This window comes from Suricata suricatta, chromosome 3, assembly GCF_006229205.1.
Source record: "Suricata suricatta isolate VVHF042 chromosome 3, meerkat_22Aug2017_6uvM2_HiC, whole genome shotgun sequence".
Taxonomy (NCBI): Eukaryota; Metazoa; Chordata; class Mammalia; order Carnivora; family Herpestidae; genus Suricata; species Suricata suricatta.
Window position 1 is genome coordinate 36776732 of NC_043702.1, and position 20636 is coordinate 36797367.

Genomic DNA, 20636 nt, shown 5'->3' on the forward strand with positions numbered 1-20636 from the left:
GAGATAACCACTTTTTGGTAAATATATCCCCATTCCTTTTTGCTGTGATGTGGAATTGTTTTGAATTTTAAAAAGAGAGAATACTGAAGATATTATTTGGAAACTGCTTTTGTTTTTTCTCTAAGTAGATCGAGGACTTTTTTCCATGTCACTAAATATTTTTCTTTTTCTTTGTTTAAGTGGTTTTATTTAGGGAGGGGGACACAGAGAGAGAGAGAGAGAGAGAGAATCTTAAGTAGGCTCCATGTTGAATAACATGGGACTTGAACTCACGTACCATGAGATGATGACCTGAGCTGAAATCAAGAGTTGGACACTTAACTGACTAAGTTATACAGGCACCCCTCCATGTCACGAAATATTTTCCTGCCCCATTATTTGAATCCTCCATTTTGTGCAAGAGGTATAATTTATTCTAGTGATTACCTAGTTTTCAGTAGCCATGCTGTTTCTAATTGTTCTTTACTACAAATGTTGGCCCATTCACCACCTAAAATATATATCCTGTGACAGTGTCCCACCTGAAATACATATCCTGCTAAAATATGGATCCTTGGACAATTCTTCATACACATCTACTGAAATTTTTTTAAATCATGTCAAATAAACTAAATGAAAAAAAAAACCCTATCAAATTGCTATTTGGGGATGGTGCTGAACACTTTGATAAATAGAAAGAAGAACTCTAAGTGGTTAATATCATAATCGTAGTGCTTAGTTTTTTAGTACTTCCTGTGGGCCTTGTAATAGGCTGGGAACCCTTACATACCTCACGAGGCCTCACAACAACCTCTGAGGCATTATTGTTGTTCCTGCTTACAGGTGGATAAAGTGAGGCACAGAAAGGCAGATTAATTTGTCCACGTTTCATAAGTGGGAGCCAGAATTTAACATGTACCTTCCTGAATCTGAAGCTAATATTTTCCACTAAATCATGATACCCTTCAGGTTTATGTTTGGAGAGTCCGGAGGTGTTTCTAAAACGCTGGTGTCCACAGACTTCTCTGTGCGGAGTCTTGCTGGTGTTGCGCCGCTTCTCTCCTCCGCACTAGGGCAGAGTCCGCTTGCCTTAAAGCCCGAGTGTCTCTCCACTTGCTCTGAGTCTCACCTCACCTAGCACTGCTTTGTTTCCTGCGTCTCTGCCCTTCTGAGATGTGTTTTGTGTTTTTAATTGCAATGCATCAGATTATGACAGGCCACGAGGAATGTGTGCAAATGCTGCTGGAACAAGAAGTGTCGATTCTCTGTAAAGATTCCAGAGGGAGGACACCCCTGCACTATGCGGCTGCTCGCGGCCACGCCACGTGGCTGAGCGAGCTGCTCCAGATGGCACTTTCCGAGGAGGACTGTTCTTTCAAAGATAACCAAGGCTACACGCCACTGCACTGGGCTTGTTACAATGGTGAGTTGATTGTCATTTGACGTATTTCAGTAGATTTTCTGTCTGGTACCACTGTGGTCTCTGGAGGTGAGAACATAGTGTAACATTATAAACCGTAGTTTCTGATCTTTCTGTATCTCAGATACCTTTTTCCCCTTCATGGCTACCGTGATGCCCTGGGGCCACCCAGGTGCCCCCATTTAACTCCTTTTTGTTAACCACCAACATGTAATTCCTATTCAGAACTTCTGATGAACTAAAATAACTAGTTATAATCAGGGTTTCTGGTTTACATGAGATAACCAGAATGGAATTAAAAAGTACAAGGAATTAAAATAATAAAGCTAAGAGGAAACAAAAAACTATGATGTAATAATCTGTCACAGTTGACTATTAGTAGATGCATGATTTCTTTTTTTGGCATTTCTTTTAATGTCTTATATCCCCTATTTACTTAGTAGCACTTGTTATTTGGGAGATTTTAAATTTTTTATTTCACTTATACGAGTAAAAAAGAAAATGCATACTAATTGTAACATATCAAGCATACTGAAGTGCCTAAAGTAAAATTGTCTCAATTTCCAAATTTACTTTCTGATGTAATTTAGTATGCATATTTCATAATTTTCCCTTGATAAGAATAAATAAATATAAATGTATATGCATCTATTTTTAAAAACTAGAATTGTAAAGCAAATATTATAGAACTTTTTTGTTACCATTTACTTAACTTTCCATTGCAGGATCCTCTTACAAGTCAATATGTATCAATATATATTGATCTTTTTAATCATGTATAGAAAACTTACTATTTTCTTAAGCCTTTGCCAGCTCAGGATGGTATCATCTTTTTCTTTAAGTTTTGTCAGTTTGAAGGGCAAGAAACAGATATCTCATTATTTCAGTTTGTGTTTCTCTGATAGTGTATTTATTTATGTATTTGCATTTCCTTTTCCTCTTCTGGACATTACCTTTTGCATCTGTTGCTCATTTCCCTACTGAGTTGTTTATCCTTTCTCATAATGTTTGTAGAAGTACCTTGTGTTAGAAATATGAATGCTCTATTTGTTATGTGTGTTTTATATGTCTTCTCTCCATCAACCATTTGTCTTTGTTCCTTGTCCACCTTTTTCCATGCAGGTATTTTGAATTTTAAATGGTTGAATTTATCAAATTTTTTCTGGTTTTGCATGTAGGTTTCCAGTCTTGCTTAAGCAGGACTTTTACCCTAAGTGTATGTAAATATTTTCCCATATATTTGTTACTTGGCTTCTATAATTTTATTTTTCCATTTTTAATTTTTCTATTAAAATTTTTACTCAGAAACTATGATTATTAAGTCCAGAAACATTTTCGGGTACTCTATCATATCAATGTAATAAGACCTTTCATTATGGTTTCATTAGAGTCCTCCTTTTTTCAGTGATTCGGATTTCGGTAAGAGCCAGATTTTGCTGCTTGTTTGACTTGGTTTTGCTCCTTCCCTGCCATTGGTGGCCTGTGACATTTTTTTCTCCCTTCTAATGGATGAGAGCTCCCTAACCCCCGTCTGAGTCAGGCTGTGAGATCTCTCTGGCACTGGAAAACCTACAGGAAGGGGGAAGATATAAGAGTGCTGATTATAGACCACATCCTCTCCCCTGGAGTGGGATGAGGTGGGGGTGGCTGTGCCTCTGTTCTTGGGCCTCTCCAGGTGCAAGCGGGGGGGGGGGGGCAACCCTCTCCTGAGCAATGACCTTGCCAGTGCAGCCTTCCAAATCGGAGGTTCAAGCTCCCATTTTCCCAGAATCCCCTCCATTGAGCACTTAGAATATTGAATGTTGGACAGGGGTCCCCAATCCTCCCCACACGGATCTGAAGAGGGGAGTCAGACTAATAGAGGGCAGCCCCTCTTCCCAACACTTCAACCATGTCTGGGATGGTTTGAGTGTGGTTGGATATAGTTGGAAGGCTAAACAGTATAACCTGAATAAAGTTAGGGGATTTTATATTCATTCTTCTGCTTCTTCATCCTAAAAACTAGTTCACCTTTTCTCTCTACAGGTACAAGAAGGGTTTGACTTGTATTTTAACATTTAAAATTAGAGAAATCTACATAATTCTGAGGTAGATCATAAAGGAACTTGAATTTAGCACTAAATGTAACCAAGAAGAGGTTCAGGACAACAACTACATTCCAAAGCCAAGTAACCTTGCCTTCTTGCTCTAACAGTTGTACATCATCTCACAAACCGTGTATAGCTCCTTTATCAGCTGAAAACTCCATCATCCTGTGACGTAGGTAGGACAGGCACTCCTAGCCTGATATTTCATATATGGCAAACTGGGGCTCACAGATCCCAAGTGAGTTGCCTAAGTCAGGTAACAAGCCAACAGAACTAGGGGCTTACTCAACTCAAATTCAGTTGATTTAGAAACTATTTGTCATTATATTAAATAATGTCTCACCTTCATTCCTCTACTTATTAAAAAAGTACTTATTGGGTGCATACTATTAGCCAGGAACGGATCTTGGTGCCATTTTAAATGTGTATATAGTGTTTTATAGTCAAACCCTTTTACCTGCATTATCTCAAATATTAAATTCTATCAATCACATCTAATTTCCTGAATTGAGTTGCATAATTTTAAATGAACCTATTCATATGGGTGAAAGGAGAATTTCCTATTGTAAATATAGGCAAACTGAAGCATATCTATGTCAGGCATCTATCTTTCAAGAGCTGAGGATGACATAGAACCTATTCTGCTTGCAAATGAGGTCTCTTCTTTATCTCTTTCTCTCCACCAGAACATATGGCCTTCACTGTTTCATTAAGTCTCAGAACACCTGTGAGAATAGTTAATAACATTTTGGCATTTTGTGAATTTTATTCCATGGAGAATGAACATGCAGCCAATTCAGGAGAATTCATAAGCCGAATTCAATACTTAATGAAAGAAAATAGATTGCGTTGAACAAAATTTCTTCCTTGGAAACTCCCTAAATTCTTCTGGTTCCTTGCAGGTAATGAAAACTGTATAGAGGTACTTCTGGAGCAGAAATGTTTTCGAAAATTTATCGGTAATCCCTTTACTCCGCTGCACTGTGCAATGTAAGTAGAACTGCTGGAAGGTAATAGTGTTGCTTTAATCCTTTTAACTATATGCAGAGAAATTGCCTTTTAGGGAAAGGATAGGCTTTTAGACTAGAGATAAGACCAATGTATTCCATTTTGCTGCTAGTGGCAAAAAGGTGTGATAGCCAAGTGTGGTCCCCAGTGTTAATGATTTTCCAGGAGATTTATGTAGAGTTCTCAGGTTCCCAGGTTCACTGGACAGAAACAACATGAAGGGTAACGGGCAACTGTGCAAGCATGTTACGTACTGGGTGAAGAATTCTTCAGCTGTACCTCACATTTGTATACCAAATTCTAAAACTAAGTTGGGATTAGAAACAATGTGACTATGGATGATTGGAAAGACATTTTATAGCAGGAGGACTTTTTATATATTTTAATTCTCCATTCTTCATATGCTATAAGTTCTTTTTCGATAAATGTAATTTTTTCTGCCATCTCATAGTACAAATGTTTAGAGAAAATACAGTGACTGTATTTTCCAACCTCCACAGCCAGCCTGGAAGGACATGATCACCTGGGGCCTGTGTTCACCCAGGGTCCATGTTCACCTGGGCAATGATGGTCAGCCTAGGGACCCAAGACTTGGGAATGCCTTGTGTGTGCATTGTCTGTGGGCTTCACATGCAGCTGGGTCATTTGACAGAAAGATATTGGAGGCATAAAGTGGCTCCATAAAGAAAGGGTAAGGAATAAGGGGTAGGAGTGATTTCAAATCTGAAGGAAGTATTTCATTGTCACTTTGGTATTCCCAAAAAACCTAACATGGCACCTTGTATAAGGGGTACGCAGTAAGCTCCTTCCTGGATGTAGGGTTTCTGAAGATATGCTGGGAATACAGAAAGTATGCCATTTGAACAGTTACAATGATTAAAGACATTTGAAGTATAATAGTCTTTATTTTGCACTTCATGAAGCAGACACTCTGTACTTGGAAGAGTTCAGAGAATTGCAAAATGGGGCAGAAAGCCGGAAGCTTTTACAGAACAAAAAATAGGGAATAAGAAAGAGAAGGAATAAAAATATCTGATTAGCAGGGCGCCTGGGTGACTCAGTCACTTGAGCGTCCAACTTTGGCTCAGGTCATGATCTCACGATTTGTGAGTTCTGTCTGCACATAGGGCTCACTGCCGTCAGCACAGAGCCTACTTTGGATCCTCCATCCCTCTGCCTCTCTGCTCCTTCCCTGTTCACATTCTCTCTCTCAAAAATAAATAAACATTTAAAAAAACCTGATTAGCTAGGGTTACAAGTCTGGCCTTATTTGAAGTATCATAGGAATGAGGCAATCACCCATATAACGTGATGATTATTAGTTGGTTAACTAGATGGTCTTAACCTCTGGGGAGATGGAGCATTTATAAGAACATGGAACCTAAAACGTTTTTTTGTTTTGCTTTTTGTTTTGTTTTTTGCTGATGTTGTTTCCCAGGACCAGTGGCGCCTGGCCTACCAAGGAAAGGTTAATGTGGGATCAATTTGGCAGTTCTTCCTCCTCCCTTTGATCAACCTCTGGCCAACCAAGAGGTTTGAGCAAAGGTGATCTTGCAGGCTATTCTCAGTTACCATTGTCTCTTTGGGTGTCAGTATATATTTCACAGGAGGAGATGATGTCAGCTTTACAGTCTAGTTGGAGGGAGACCGTTTGTTGGCTGGCTTATGGCTGCACACACTCATCTAAAAACTCTGAGAGAACAACATATCAGGAAGCAATAGACCAGGGAAATAATTATTAATAGTAAACGTATTCCTAAGGTTTGCAGGACATTTCTGAACCAGGGTCCCCATGAACCAAACCAACTAGAATCAAATAAATCAAGAAATGATCCTAAAGAAGGGATACTTCTTTAAGCCAGTTGGCCTGTTAATGTATCTTGTGTAACTGTGTTTCCATTTCCTCACAAGTGTTTATCCAGCATGCTGTTCTAGAGAAAGCTAGGCATTAGAAATCAAAAGAAACTTTGTCATGGACAGAACCACAGAGTCACCAGTCTTATAGCAAATCCAACAGTAAGTTGAGAGTTTGATTACCCTCCTTTGCAGTGGCCTGACATATGTGAGTGATGGCATTCTCTTTCTAGGCCAGCGCAAGGTGAAAGGTGGACAAGAGAATCATAAAGACCTCCAGGGTATAATAATTAAGAAAAGAATGGTCAGAGAGGGAAAAGAGGAATGGAGAGAAATGTTCTTTATCCAACATCTTAGGAGGAAACAGTGTACTTCAATGACAGCTATTAATCTTCATAATTTGATTTTGAGGTCTCTGGCATTGGGCCAGGACCAGGTGTCAAATGTGCCTTCTACAGTCATGAAATATGCACCCATGTTCAACATCTTGTAATTTGGCTGCAGCGTCAGCGGTCAAGGCACCTCCTAGGGTCCTTTCCAGGAATCTCACTTTTGCAAAAGCGTCAAAGTAAACAATAACTGTAAATGACAAAAGACTTAAATATGCCTATTGTGGAAGACAGATCTTCTGTCTTGACAGGTAATTACTTTATAAGTAATTATAAGGAATTGACAAGGAAATTGGTTATTTTTGTTATACATAATATTTAAGATAATAGTGAAATTATGACAGGGAACATTATACCAGAACATAATAAAATTTTAGGAATTTTATACAATTTCTGGAACACTTATGATAACATATACGTATACAATATAACCTAAAAACATCATTTCTTATTTGACAATTCTTCTTATATAATTTAACATACCAAATATGCCTGATTAGTTTAATATTTAGTTTTTAATAAGGAAAGAGAAAGAATCTTTTGAGATGTTTCAGGTACCTTTGAAAACTCCTAAACTTTGTTCAAGGTCAAAAAGATTTCATTTAGAATTTTATTTGGGGGTGGGGTGCCTGGATGGCTCAGTCAGTTAAGCGTCCAACTTTGGCTCAGGTTGTAAATTCATAATTCATGAGTTCAAGCCGCACATCAAGCTGTGCACTGACAGCACAATAAACATTAAAAAAAAAAAGAATTTAATATGGGGAAGGTTACCAAAAATATCAAAAGATTTTAAAACACTTGGTCAAACAAGATTATAGGTGACTATAAAACAATACTTAGTTATCCATTTAACCAAAATGATAGTTAAAGACTTTAAAGATAAATACAGAAAGTTTCATAGTGGCTGAAAAACAAACAAACTCAGTTCTTTTTCTTAAGTAATTAAAGACCCTTTGGGGGCACCTGGGTGGCTCAGTCAATTAAGTGTCTGACTCTTGATTTCGGCTCAGGTCATGATCTCGTGGTTCATGAGTTCAAGCCTCACATCAGGCTCTGCTCTCAGCACAGAGCCTGCTTAGGATTCTCTCTCCCTCTCTCTCTGCCTTTCCCCTGGGCTTGTGTGCACACTTGCACACACACTCTCTCTTTCTCAAATAAATAAAATTTAAACTAATAATAAAATAAAGACCTGATAAAGGTAGCAATAGCACGTTAAACTGTTTTTGTAAGAAACAAAATCTTTGCTTTTCAGAAGGATTGCTTAAAAGGTTAAAAACCTTTGCTTACAATTTTTTATTAAGAGCAGATCAATAATCTAAAATAACAAAAAAAGCCCTTTGTTCTTTTATTTAACAGAGAGAAAACCAAATTCTAATTTTGCACAAGTGTACTTTTGATATTAAAACTCATTTTTTAACTTAAATAAATCCTTTCTAATCTTAGCCAACTTGTCCACACATAGAATTTCTCTTCCAAGATTCCTTTTCTGCCAACTTTTACAACTTTTTATATCCATTCAGATTTTGTCCTAATTTTTCCCCTCTTTTTTTTTAATTTTTAACATTTATTCACCTTTGAAAGGCAGAGACAGAGTGTGAGTGGGGGAGGGGCAGAGAGAGAGGGAAACACAGAATCGGAAGAAGGATCCAGGCTCTGAGTTGTCAGCACAGAGTCTGATGTGGTGCTCCAACCCATGAACTGTGAAATCATGACCGAGCCTAAGTCAGACCCCTAGCTGACTGAGCAACTCAGGCGCCCCTTCCTTCTCTTTCTTGTACCAGAAAAAAAATGTCATTTTACTTCAGGAAAAAATAACTTTCTCTTTTTTCTTACCAAAAATTTAAAGGAACACAAAACTCCATGTCTTTCACACCTTCCCTTATCCAAAAAAAATACATTTACTTTTATTACCTACTTTTCTTACACAGTTGTTTTCTTTCACCCTTATTATTTCTCAATAATTTTAATTGATTAAATTTCTTAATCTCTAGAGCCCTAACTCCTAGTGAAAACTAAGAAGTAAGCAATAGTGGATTGTCTGCTACATTAGCATTCAGTGGATTGGCAAATTTATACGCTAATTTCATAATTTCAAGAAGTATATTTCTTCCTCAGAGTACATTTTTCAATGTGGTACAAAACATGTTTACAAATGGAGCCAAATATCTCTAATTCCTCTGTCAAAGGAAGCCAAAAGTACAATGAGAAAGAATGAAATTGGCCATTTGTAGCAAAGTGGATGGACCTCGAGGGTGTCATGCTAAGCGAAATAAGTCAGGCAGAGGACAGATACCACATGTTTGCACTCATAGGTCTAACAGGAGAACAGGAGAGACCTAATGGAGGACCAGGGGGAGGGGAAGAGGGAAAGAGAGTTGGGGAGAGAGAGGGACGCAAAACCTGAGAGACTATTGAATACTGAAAATGAACTGAGGGTTGAAGAGGAAGGGGGAGGGGGGAAAGAGGTGGTGGTGATGGAGGAGTGCACTTGTGGGGAAGAGCACTGGGTGTTGTATGGAAACCAATTTGATAATAAACTATTAAAAAAAAAAGGAAGCCAAAAGTAGATAATTCTGTTTAGTAATTAATGTTTCATAATTTTATGTTAATTGGAAATTATCTATATAGTTAATGAATATCCATAATTTAATTTATCTCAGTGTAACTTTAAAGTTTCAGGTTACCAAAAACATTTGGAAACTATTCCTAAGTATACACACCATAAAGCATGCTAATTGTTGAAAAGTTTATTTATAGACTTTTATCTTACCTACATCTATTTAATTTACTTGTTCTTGACAATTGTTTAGATCTCTCATGAAAATTTCAGGAGATAGTAAATAGCTAACCATCATCTTAAATTACCCTTCTTGCTGACAAATTCCATAACAGTGATGACATGAGCTTATTTGATTTTCAGTACACATAAGTAGAATAGGAGTTTTAGGTCTTCATTATAAATGCTTATAATTCTGAAGACATGCCTGTTTTAATTAAATCAACCATCCTAAATTTATTCTTTGTTTACCAAAGATAACCTAGGTCATGTGAATCTGAAAAACATTTGGGTTTGTTTCTACGTTTCAGAGAGTATACTTGACTTCTGTAAGTCCTTAATATTCTTTAAGCCAATTAAATAGAGTTCTTTACAAATTATTTTGGCAATACCATCAGGAGATAGAAAAAAAGTATGACATACATACATAGACATACATACACATATAGATGGATGCAAACAGAAATCTTATAGCTTTTGTCTTTAAATTTTAGTCTTTAAACAGGTATGATAATGCAAAACTCACTAGTTTATTAAAAAAACAAAAAACAGAGGCATCTGGGTGGCTCAATTGGTTAAGCGGCTGTCTTTGGCCCAGGTCATGATTTCACAGTTCATGAGTTCAAGCCCCATATTGGGCTCTATGCTGACAGCTTGGAGCCTGGAGTCTGCTTTGGAATCCATGTCTCCCTCTCTCTCTGCCCCTCACCCACTCATGCTCTGTCTCTCTCTTTCTCTCAAAAATAAACAAACATTAAAAAAAATTTTTTAAAGAGAAAAAAATACACAGATCTAAATTGTGTTTCTGGCAAATGGAATAAATTAAGGTTATCTGCTCAGATGGCTTAAACTTTTTACTAATATTTGAGGAGAAAATTTAATATTTAAAAAATTTTGTAAGTTTATTTATCTTGAGAGAGAGAGAATACAAGCAGGGTAGGGGCAGAGAGAGAGGAAGAGAGAATCCTAAGTAGGCTCTGTGCTGTCAGTGTAGAGCTCAATGCTGGGCTCAAACTCACCAACCGTGAGATCATGACCTGAGCCAAAATCGAATCTGAGGCTTACCTGAATGAGCCACCTAGGCAACCCTAAAATTTTTTTTTAATTCCAGTATAATTAATATACAGTGTTGGGGCGCCTGGGTGGCTCAGTCAGTTAAGCAGCTAACTTTGGCTCAGGTCACAATCTCATAGTCCGTGGGTTCAAGCCCCCCATCAAGCTCTATGTTGACAGCTCAGAGCCTGGAGCCTGCTTCAGATTCTGTGTCTCCCTCTCTCTCTGCCCCTCCCCTGGTCACTCTCTGTCTCTCTCTCTCTCTCAAAACAAAGACATAAAAAAATTAAATATATATATGTATATACATACATACATATATATATATATATATATATATATATATATATATACATACACAGTGTTATATTAATTTCAGGTACAATATAGAGATTCACCAATTCCATACATCATTCAGTGGTCATCAACACTTATGATTTATTTCCTAGTTTCCAAATAGCCTTTCTTTTTTTCTTCTTTTTTCTGACAAGAATTGTCTTCCTGAAATGTACATTTCAAAGAGACAGCCTACGTACAAGTTCCTAGAAGACCTTTAGAACATTTATATCTCAAAGGCACAGGGCAAGATTGTAAGATCCTCCAAGAAGGACATCTGTTTCCTAAATCTAGGATTTTACAATACCTACAAGCCTTTTGAGATGAATAAGGGATGTTTGGGGATTGGTAAAAAGGATAAATGAGCTTTTTCTGTTCTTTAAAAGCTGAATTTGTAAGGCAAGGAAGGTTGATTTTAATTCCTCCAAAAAGGGGGCTGACCCATTCATTCAACTACATTATCTTTAATTTGCTTATCAAAGGATTTCTTTGTTCTAAATTTAGAGTTGTTCATCTTTGGAATACCCCTGATCCTCCACTCACAACCCCAGGTTCATAGTTTAATTTTTGCTTAGTGGGAAGGCCTAAAGAAAGTTACTCTCAGGCTCTGAATATCAACTTCCTATGTGGCCAACTTCTGACCATAAAGCAACTTTAAAAACAAAAGAAAGAAAGAAATACCTTTCCAATATCTTGTCAAGTTTCAGCCCGGACAAACAGTAGATATCCTTGGCAATATTGAACAATCCTTGAATGCAAGAGGTGACCCCAAAGATGGTGCAAAAGATACAACTTTCCCAAAATCCACAGCCACCTCCTAAAGATTGCCAACGGAAAGAAGGATTTAGGGCACACAAGAAGGCAATAGCGGGGCGCCTGAGTGGCTCAGTCAGTTAAGCATCCGACTTCCTGCTTCAGATTTTGTATCCCTCTCTCTCTGACCCTCCCCTGCTCACGCTGTCTCTCTCTGTCTCTCAAAAATAAATAAAAAATATTAAAAAAAAAAAAAAGGCAATAGCAGTCCCTGGGAGAGAAAAGGATCAATAACCAATGGCTACCTCAAAACCAAATTTCTAAGAGTGAATTTAGAAAGAAAGGGACAACACGAAATTATACCTTCCCCTCTTGACCAGGCACCACAGAGACCAGGAAAGCTGAATCTGGTAAGAATTCTTACCCTTCACCTGCTCTTGCCAGTTTTCCCAGGATCCCATCGGCAGGCTCCAGAGTGAGTGGAGCTTAAAGTAGAGAATATTGCCCTGGTATGTGTCTACCAGAATTTGGCAAGATTTTTCCATTAATTTTAATTTTATTTCCCCTTGGTTGTTAAAAGGAATAACTGGTAACAGTTTATGGGAGAATTCCTTGGCATCTCATCAACACTGGAAAGTGCCCATATAGGGGCCTTCCTTTGAGGGCATTTATGGGGACATTTGAGTTGGCATCAGAGGATTTGCACAAAACCTTATAGGAAAATATTTTCTTGAGTGTCCTCATGGATTGCAAATGAGACACCAATTTCTGAGCCCCTGTTTTGATGACGGTGCACTGAAGAAGACCCAGGTGGTGTTTTAAGTTCCTGGCGTTGGAGAAGTTACAGCCACTAACTCTGAAAAGACTTGTTTACAATCTTGTAGCCTCTTCACAGCAGAAAGGCAATTCAGAAGAGAATTAGTGAACTGTGAGCACTCAGGTAAAGGAGAATAGAGGGCAGTGGTAGTCGTCATATCAGTCTTATAGTCTTTGTTTTAGATACCTCTTGTGTCTTTAATTTTTCATTAAGTTTTTGCAATGAATCTTTCAGTGAAGCTATCTTGGAATCTTGAAACCTTTTGGAATCTTCTGCAAACCAATAAAAATAGGTATCCCATTCTCTTTATTAATTTGGGAACCCTTGCTTTCAAGTGTGCTTCTAAGAAGGACCAATCTTAGCTAACTGGAACATTCCCCATGATGGCCATTGGAATCCTGGGTTGTCCTAGTAAGAATTTGCCAATTTTATAGATATCTATTGCATCTGAGACCACAATTCTTAGACATAAAATAAGCAACTGTGCTGGAAGACAGAGTGCTCAATTCTTTGACACTTGAGGATCTCTTTTTTTAGCTAAGCCTAGAGTTTCGTGGAATCAAGTTAATACCTAAGAGAGATGTGCCATTGAGTTTGGGATTGGTGTGGTGTTTTACAATGTACCTTATTGCATGGAAATTTTCTTAAAGTTGCTGGATGATCTAGTGTGAATCTAACCTGTTCTATGACCATCTTATCACAGGAGTCTTAGATTTATGTGGTCAGCACTCTAACAGCTTCTAAGTGCTCCATCTATGCCCATCAATTTTGTGGCTTTGGCTTCTGAGACTCTCTCATTAACAAAAGACCTATGACGTTTCACAAACCTTTACAAATGGTGGATGTCCTGAGGGCTTTTAATAGTCCAGCTTGTGCCTGCTTAGATTTTGATGTGCCATTGGTCAAAACAACCTGCATTTTTGCAGACTCTTAATTTATTTCCCCAAGTCTACCAGTGGTTTATGTTGTAGACTTACTTCATGGTTCCTATTAGTCCCTCATCTGATGTCACCTACCCATTCCTGGGCCTATCCTGAATCATAGAACCTCTCTGGGAACTTTAATAAACGCTTGTCCCTTAAAATGTTTTGGATAAAGTGTGTTTGACTTGGACAGTTGCAGATGAGGAAGCAGACCTCAAACCCAAGAGTGACTCACCTTCAGCCCTTGGTAACCAGACAACAGTGAACTCAGCCTTTCTTTTTCTCTTGCAGGCTGTTAGTAGTCAGCTTTGAATCCCATCCTCATCACCTGTTGAAATGATTAAAGAAGACAATTTAGGTGTTACAAATCTTATTTAATGCTTTCTGATGTAAGCAGCTCTCAAAACTCTTGAGAATGAACACTGCCTGCTTCATGAAGTATTAAATAAAGTTTGTGTGACCTAAATTGCCTTCTGCAATCATTTGACCAGAATATAAACCACAGATATTTGCATCAGATTTGTTTTAATGTGTCAGATTGTTAAATATATGGTGCATAGGAAAATGGAGTAGGAGGAAATACGTAATTGTTTAAAGAGTGATATTTTAAAATGCAAAATTTATTTTCATTCTAGAATAAATGATCATGAGAATTGTGCATCATTGCTACTTGGGGCCATAGATTCCAGTATTGTCAATTGCAGAGATGACAAAGGCAGGTAAGTGACCCTGACATGGCATGCCTCTTGTCTTGATCAATCGTAGTCTCTGCTTTGTGGTTGCAAATTAGCCAAACACTTATTTTTGTTTTTGATTTAAAAAGTAATATAGGGGTTCCTGGGTAGCTCAGTCAGTTGAGCATGTGACTCTTGATTTGGGCTCAGATCATGATCCCAGGATCATGGGATCAAGCCCCACATCAGTCTCGGTGCTGAGTGTGGAGCCTGCTTGAGATTCTCTTTCCCTGTCTCTCTCTCCCTCTACCCCTTATCCCCACTCAACACTCTTTTTCTAAAAAAAAAAAAGAACAAACAGTAAAAACCACAAAAAGTAATATAAAATAATGGTTTTTAAAAATTAAATAAATTAAGAGTATATAATTCAGAGAAATTACTCTCTTAGCCCAGAAGCCCCAGTATCTTCCATCACCTTAAACTGTTCTTTTCAAATTTTTATAGTCTCCCAAGTATTTTCTATACCTAACTCCAAGCATATGTAAAACTATATATACTTATGTTTTTCTTATGCAAATGGAGAATTCTATTGCCATGCTCTGCTTTTAGGGTCTCTTGGAGATCTTTTCATACCAGAACATATAGATTTATCATATTCTTTTTATTTACTTATTTTTAATTTTTTTATCCTTTATTTATTTTTGAGAGAGAGAGAGAGAGGCAGACCACAAGCAGAGGGAGGGGCAGAGAGGGAAGAAGACACAAAATAGGAAGCAAGCTCTAGGCTCTGAGCAGCCAGCACAGAGCCCAATGTGGGGCTCGAACCCACAAAATGTGAGATCATGACCTGAGCTAAAGTCGGTCCCTCAGCGGACTGAGCAACCCAGGTGTCCCTACCATATTTTTTAAAGCCACATATACTTCATTGAATGGATACACTCATTTTTTTAATTTTTTTTAATGTTTTATTTATTTTTGATACAGAGAGACACAGAGCACGAGATAGGGAGGGGGAGAGAGAGAAGGAGACACAGAGCTGGAAGCAGGCTCCAGGCTCTGAGCTAGCTGTCAGCACAGAGCCTGATGCGGGGCTCAAACCCACGAACGTGAGATCTGACCTGAGCCAAAGTTGGAGGCTTAACCGACTGAGCCACCCAGGCGCCCCTGGATACACTCATTTAATCAGCCTGCCTTCTACTGAAGAACAATTAAGTTGTTTCCCATATTTGCCATTTTGCTGAATGGTGCAGTAAGCAGTCTAGTGTATGTGTGCGTTCACGTGACCAAGTACGTCTAGGAAATATTATTTTAAACATAAAATTAGTTGGTTAGAAGGTCAATGGTTTTTAGTTTTTATAAAGAATCCCTAATTGTGCTCCTAGAGAAATCAACTATCCACATTAGATAATGTGGGATTTTATATTACTTAAATAGTCAATTATCTACAAATTTAAGGCCTAATTGTGAAAGTACCTTTATCAAAGATAAGAACAAAGTCACTGGAACTCAACATCAAAGGGTTAGCGAAGATGCTAATTTTATTATCAAGGCCACCACCACCCTCTAAATCTGGGGGGTGCCATTCACATAGGGGACTCTTCAGTGTCTACCCTGAATGGACTTTGGAGAGGGTCTGATTGTTATCTCTGTAAACTGAGAAGTTTTAAATCCCTAAGATGACACGTGTTTCTCTGGCATATACAGAAAGAGAGCGTGTTAAGTTTAAAGAAAACTAAAATTGGGTCACTTGGGTGGCTCAGTCGGTTAAGTGTTCGACTTCAGCTCAGGTCATGATCTCACAGTCATAGATCCTGCATCGGGCTCTCTGCTGACAGCTCAGAGCCTGGAACCTGCTTCAGATCCTGTGTCTCCCTCTCTCTCTGCCTTTCCCCTGCTCGTGTCTCTCTCTCTCTCTCTCTCTCTCACCCCCCCTCAAAAATGAATAAAAGTTAAAAAAAAAATTAAAGGGAACTAACATTATGTGTGTTTTAAATCATCAGGACACCGCTTCATGCGGCAGCATTTGCTGATCACGTGGAGTGCTTGCAGCTTCTTCTGAGACACAGTGCTGAAGTGAACGCAGCAGACAATTCAGGGAAAACAGCACTGATGATGGCTGCTGAGAACGGGCAGGCGGGCGCCGTGGGTATGTGCTGACTGGTGGGCTTCACATCCATGCCCAACCGAAGCCAGAGTTGCATAAAGCCCAGAAATCAGTTATTCTCTTGGTATATGTGTGTAAAAAAGGCCAACATTTTATTTAAGCCACTTGACTCTGCTTGCTAATCGTCTTCAGTCCCCTGTTATGTAATTATTGGTGGACCTTTTCGAAGTGAACCCATCTCTGCAGTGACAAATCTCAACATTTAGAGACAAAATATAGCAATGGGTTTATTTTACCTGGAAATAATAAAACTATGTACAGAGAATTAAACCTATTGCCTATACACCTTGGATCTGGATAGAACAAATATAGCAATAAGTTTTTCCTTTTTTCCTTTACAGGCATTATGATTATGTGACCATACTAATTTGAATGTGTGATTATAATTGACATGTTGTCTGAGTAATTCTCTTTTGGCTTTTTCTATAGATATCTTGGTGAACATTGCCCAGGCTGATCTGACTGTAAAGGATAAAGACTTGAACACATCCTTACATTTGGCTAGTAGCAAAGTATGTAAATGAACTTGAAACTGTGTAACTTAGTGTTAGAATAATAATAGTATCACTTGAATGCTATCTCAGAAGCTCAGAAGCGTGCATCACATCTCTTAGTTAAGATGTACATGTCCTCAGGGTGTTGTCGACTGTAAGCAGAATGGAAGGAGAAACAGCAAAGGGCAGAGCCACACAGGGATTGATGAGGATATGACTTTCATGGAATGTGACACTTGCCTTCTTGAGCAGTCTGTCCTCATGCTGCCATTGTGTCTGTCTCCATGGTTGGAGTACTCTGCATTTTGGTTTTAAACGTAGGCTGGGACCATAGTTACATGGCCTCTGAAGTATAAAAAGGTCCACTTGTTTTCATTTTGTCCCATTTGAAAACATTGTGATAACACAGCCGAAAACCACTCTCCTATGAAGCAAATTAGTGCATTTATGTGCCTTTCTACCCTCTGCCCTTCTCTGGTGCATGATTCAGGGCAAGAAATGTGTTTGGGGTTTTTCTTCTTATGAATAGTATTATGTTCACATGTGGCTCAAGATTCCTGCTTCTGTAAAAGATAAATGCTATATAAATAAATACACAATATTACAAAAGGGAGATCATGCTATTTTAAAACCTACTTTTGTTACTGAACCATCTCTTATGAATATCTCTCTTTTAGATATGAAATGTTTGCAGTGTTTTGGAAGATGCATGGCATTCTACCTTAGGAATGCGCCGTCCTTTATTCAACCCGTCCCCAAGTGTTTGTTTTCAAAATGTACTACTCTAGATATTGCCATTGAGAGAATTTTTTTAAAGAATTCTTATTCATTCCTTTAAGATAAATTCCAAATGTGAACTTATTAAGCCTAATGTTATGAGCATTTTTAAACCCAGATGGGCCTCTAATAAGATCACAGCTATTTACACTCTACCAGCGTGCATCAGAATGAAAACTCCAGGGACACTTCCAAAATTACACTTCAGGGGCTTCCTTATAAGGCCTTATAGTGTGATGCCAACTGACACCAGTGATGGTGGTTTATTTCAATATAGTGACAGTATTAAAGATGTTGGCTATACCCATTGGTGTCACAAGACTTGGTTTTTCATTTCTGTGGTTGCATTTTCTCACTTCATGTACAGGGAAGCCCTTGGAAACCACAAAAAACTTCAGTTTCATGAAGTTTATTTCAACACATACTGTTTTCATGAATAGAAGTACAGTGATCTTTAAACTTTATTGTGCAAATAAATCACTAGATGTTAAAATGCAGGTCACAGTTCATGAGATCAAGCCCTGCATTGGGCTCTGCACTGACAGAGCGGAGCTTGCTTGGGATTTTCTCCCTCCTTCTCTCTCTCTGCCCTTCCCCTGGTCATGCTTTCTCTCTCTCTCTCTCTCTCTCTCTCTCAAAAATAAACAAATGTTTTAAAAAATGCAGGTCTGAAGTGAGGCCCAAGATTCAACATTTCTAACTCCCAGGTGAAGCTGGTGTTGCTGGTCTGTAGGACACACTTTGAATAGCAAGGGTTTAAGAAACGATGCCCCCTTAACAGGACCTAGTCCCACAGCAGGAAAGGGTCTTCGACTTATCAACTGATTTTTTTAAATTATCAACCATCTCTTACAAGATATAAAGATATCTTTCCCTGGTTGAGGAAGAAAAAAATGAGCTTTCCTGAAAGAGTCCCTTCACAACATTAGGTGGTACATAATGATAAGTGATTCTTATAATAGATATATAGATATATCTTATAATAGATATAATGGAAATTTTGGGAGTAGACGGTCACTGAGGGCTTGAGGAAGGAGATGGGACTTAACATTTTTTTAAAAAAGTAACATTGACATACTTAAAGGATGTTCCTCTTATTTATCAGCTGATCTTGCTAAACTAGCATCTCCTTCAGCTCTCTGCACATTAACTCTGCAGTTATCTTAGAAATATTAACATATTAGGTCAGATTTCCATTAATCAAGTCCTAATAGACCTTATCCAGAATCTTTGAGAATCTAGGGTCCTTTAACCATTTGCTTTTTAGAAGAAAAAGGAAGTACTCAGAAGGTAGCCTTAATAAAATGTTTTTAGGCAGAGGACCTTCATTTTAAATTTAAAGCAAAATCAAGTAACTTTGCAGGAACTTATCTGTGTTTCTGTCTTGTGTTTCTTATTATTTTCTTTTCTTTATTAGGGTCATGAAAAATGTGCCTTGTTAATACTTGACAAGATACAGGACGAGAGCCTTATTAATGCAAAAAATAACGCACTGCAGACGTAAGTGTGACTCCTATGCACTTGGACACAGTCATTTATTCATAGTCATTACATAGTCATTTATTCAACAGATATTAAGAGTGTGCTATGTGCCAATCTAGCACTGGGGACCACGTTGGTGAAAGACATAGACCTGGTTTCTCCTTCAGGAAGCTGACAGTCATGTACCTACAAATGCTGACCAAGCTACACATTTTTAGTTAGAATCTTTATTTTGATATGCCTTCAGAGAATTTTATAATATAATAAACTAACATTATGTATTCTTACTGGAAAATGACAGTTTTATAAATCAGGTTCCCAGAATACATTTGAAGAGTTTCTAAGCACTTTGGCTCAATTATATTTTAATATAATTCAGTGTACTCCTCAGTGTGAAAGTCTTGAAGGCTGATTTATTTTCCATTTTAGGAAATTACTTATGCATTTAAGGGCAAAGGAGTACTAGGAATTTTTTTCCATTAAGTTTCTTATGAAGTATATAGCAGAGATGAATATACTGGGTGTGACATTATTCTTTAAGGTATTCTAAATTCAACAAAATATTGCTTAATGCATCTAGTAATAACAAGGAGGTTTGAGATAAATATATATTGGTGATATTAATACCAATCACATTGATGGACAGTGTGAAACAATCATTCACATGCTAGAGTAGAAAGCAAGGGGTAAAAACCTTCTAGAAAACATGCCAGAGCTTGTGTTCTTTTTCTGACTTTCTATCTACTGTCAGTAGGGTTGTTTAAGATGCAGAGTATTTATGACATCTGCAGGGAAATCTGGACCAACATGGAAGAACAGTTGGATCATTAGCACCTGGAAAAGATTTAGTCAGCAAATACTTTTATTTAAAAAAGTAAAAACAGGGGCACCTGGGTGGCTCAGTCGGTTAAGCCTCCGACTTCGGCTCAGGTCAGATCTCACGTTCGTGGGTTCCAGCCCCGCGTCGGGCTCTGTGCTGACGGCTAGCTCAGAGCCTGGAGCTTGCTTCCTGTTCTGTGTCTCCTTCTCTCTCTGCCCCTCCCCCTCTCATGCTCTGTCTCTCTCTGTATCAAAAATAAATAAAAACATAAAAAAAATAAAAAATAAATAAAAAAGTAAAAACATTCATGTTTTACTTATAGATTCTTAAGTATTTTTTTCCTTTTAGCAATGCAGCTACCCAAAATGACACATTCTTATACAGATTTACATCACAGGTGACGTTAGGTCCTGTCTTTTTTCAGACCCCTCCACGTCGCTGCGCGAAATGGCTTGAAGGTGGTAGTTGAAGAGTTGTTGGCCAGAGGGGCCTGTGTACTCGCTGTAGATGAAAATGGTAAGTGGAAAAAGCAATCACCGCAGGTACCTCCCCTATGCCACGAAGCCAGAGGAAAATGAGAAAGATAGGAGCTCATTAAAAAGGCAGTAAGAATTCTCTACCCCGTGGAAGTTTCTGTGTGTGAGAAACCAAACAAGGATAATCTGTCCTGTCTGTCTTTGTAAAACACGCAGTCCACCTGTAGCCCACCAGTGCCTTCCATTTTGCATGTAATGCCAGCAGCTGGTCTCTGACTCCTCAGTGTGGTGGTTAAACTGTTCTAGACACACTGAAAAGCTTTCAAATAGGCATTAAAACTCCTAACTGCGTAC

General features: G+C 38.2%; 1 protein-coding gene across 8 annotated transcripts in view; it reads left to right on the forward strand.

Moving 5' to 3' along the window:
* Positions 1-20636, forward strand: part of ANKRD44 (ankyrin repeat domain 44) — a 313931-nt gene that overhangs the window by 286979 nt on the left and 6316 nt on the right. For 6 of the 8 annotated variants that reach the window (XM_029934164.1, XM_029934167.1, XM_029934163.1 and 3 more), the window contains 7 exons: positions 1186-1402; positions 4389-4476; positions 14031-14114; positions 16070-16215; positions 16663-16745; positions 18922-19004; positions 20231-20322. In XM_029934164.1, coding sequence (XP_029790024.1) covers positions 1186-1402; positions 4389-4476; positions 14031-14114; positions 16070-16215; positions 16663-16745; positions 18922-19004; positions 20231-20322 — 793 coding nt within the window. The remainder of the gene's footprint in view (positions 1-1185; positions 1403-4388; positions 4477-14030; positions 14115-16069; positions 16216-16662; positions 16746-18921; positions 19005-20230; positions 20323-20636) is intronic. The other 2 variants (XM_029934169.1, XM_029934168.1) reach the window with 1 other exon arrangement.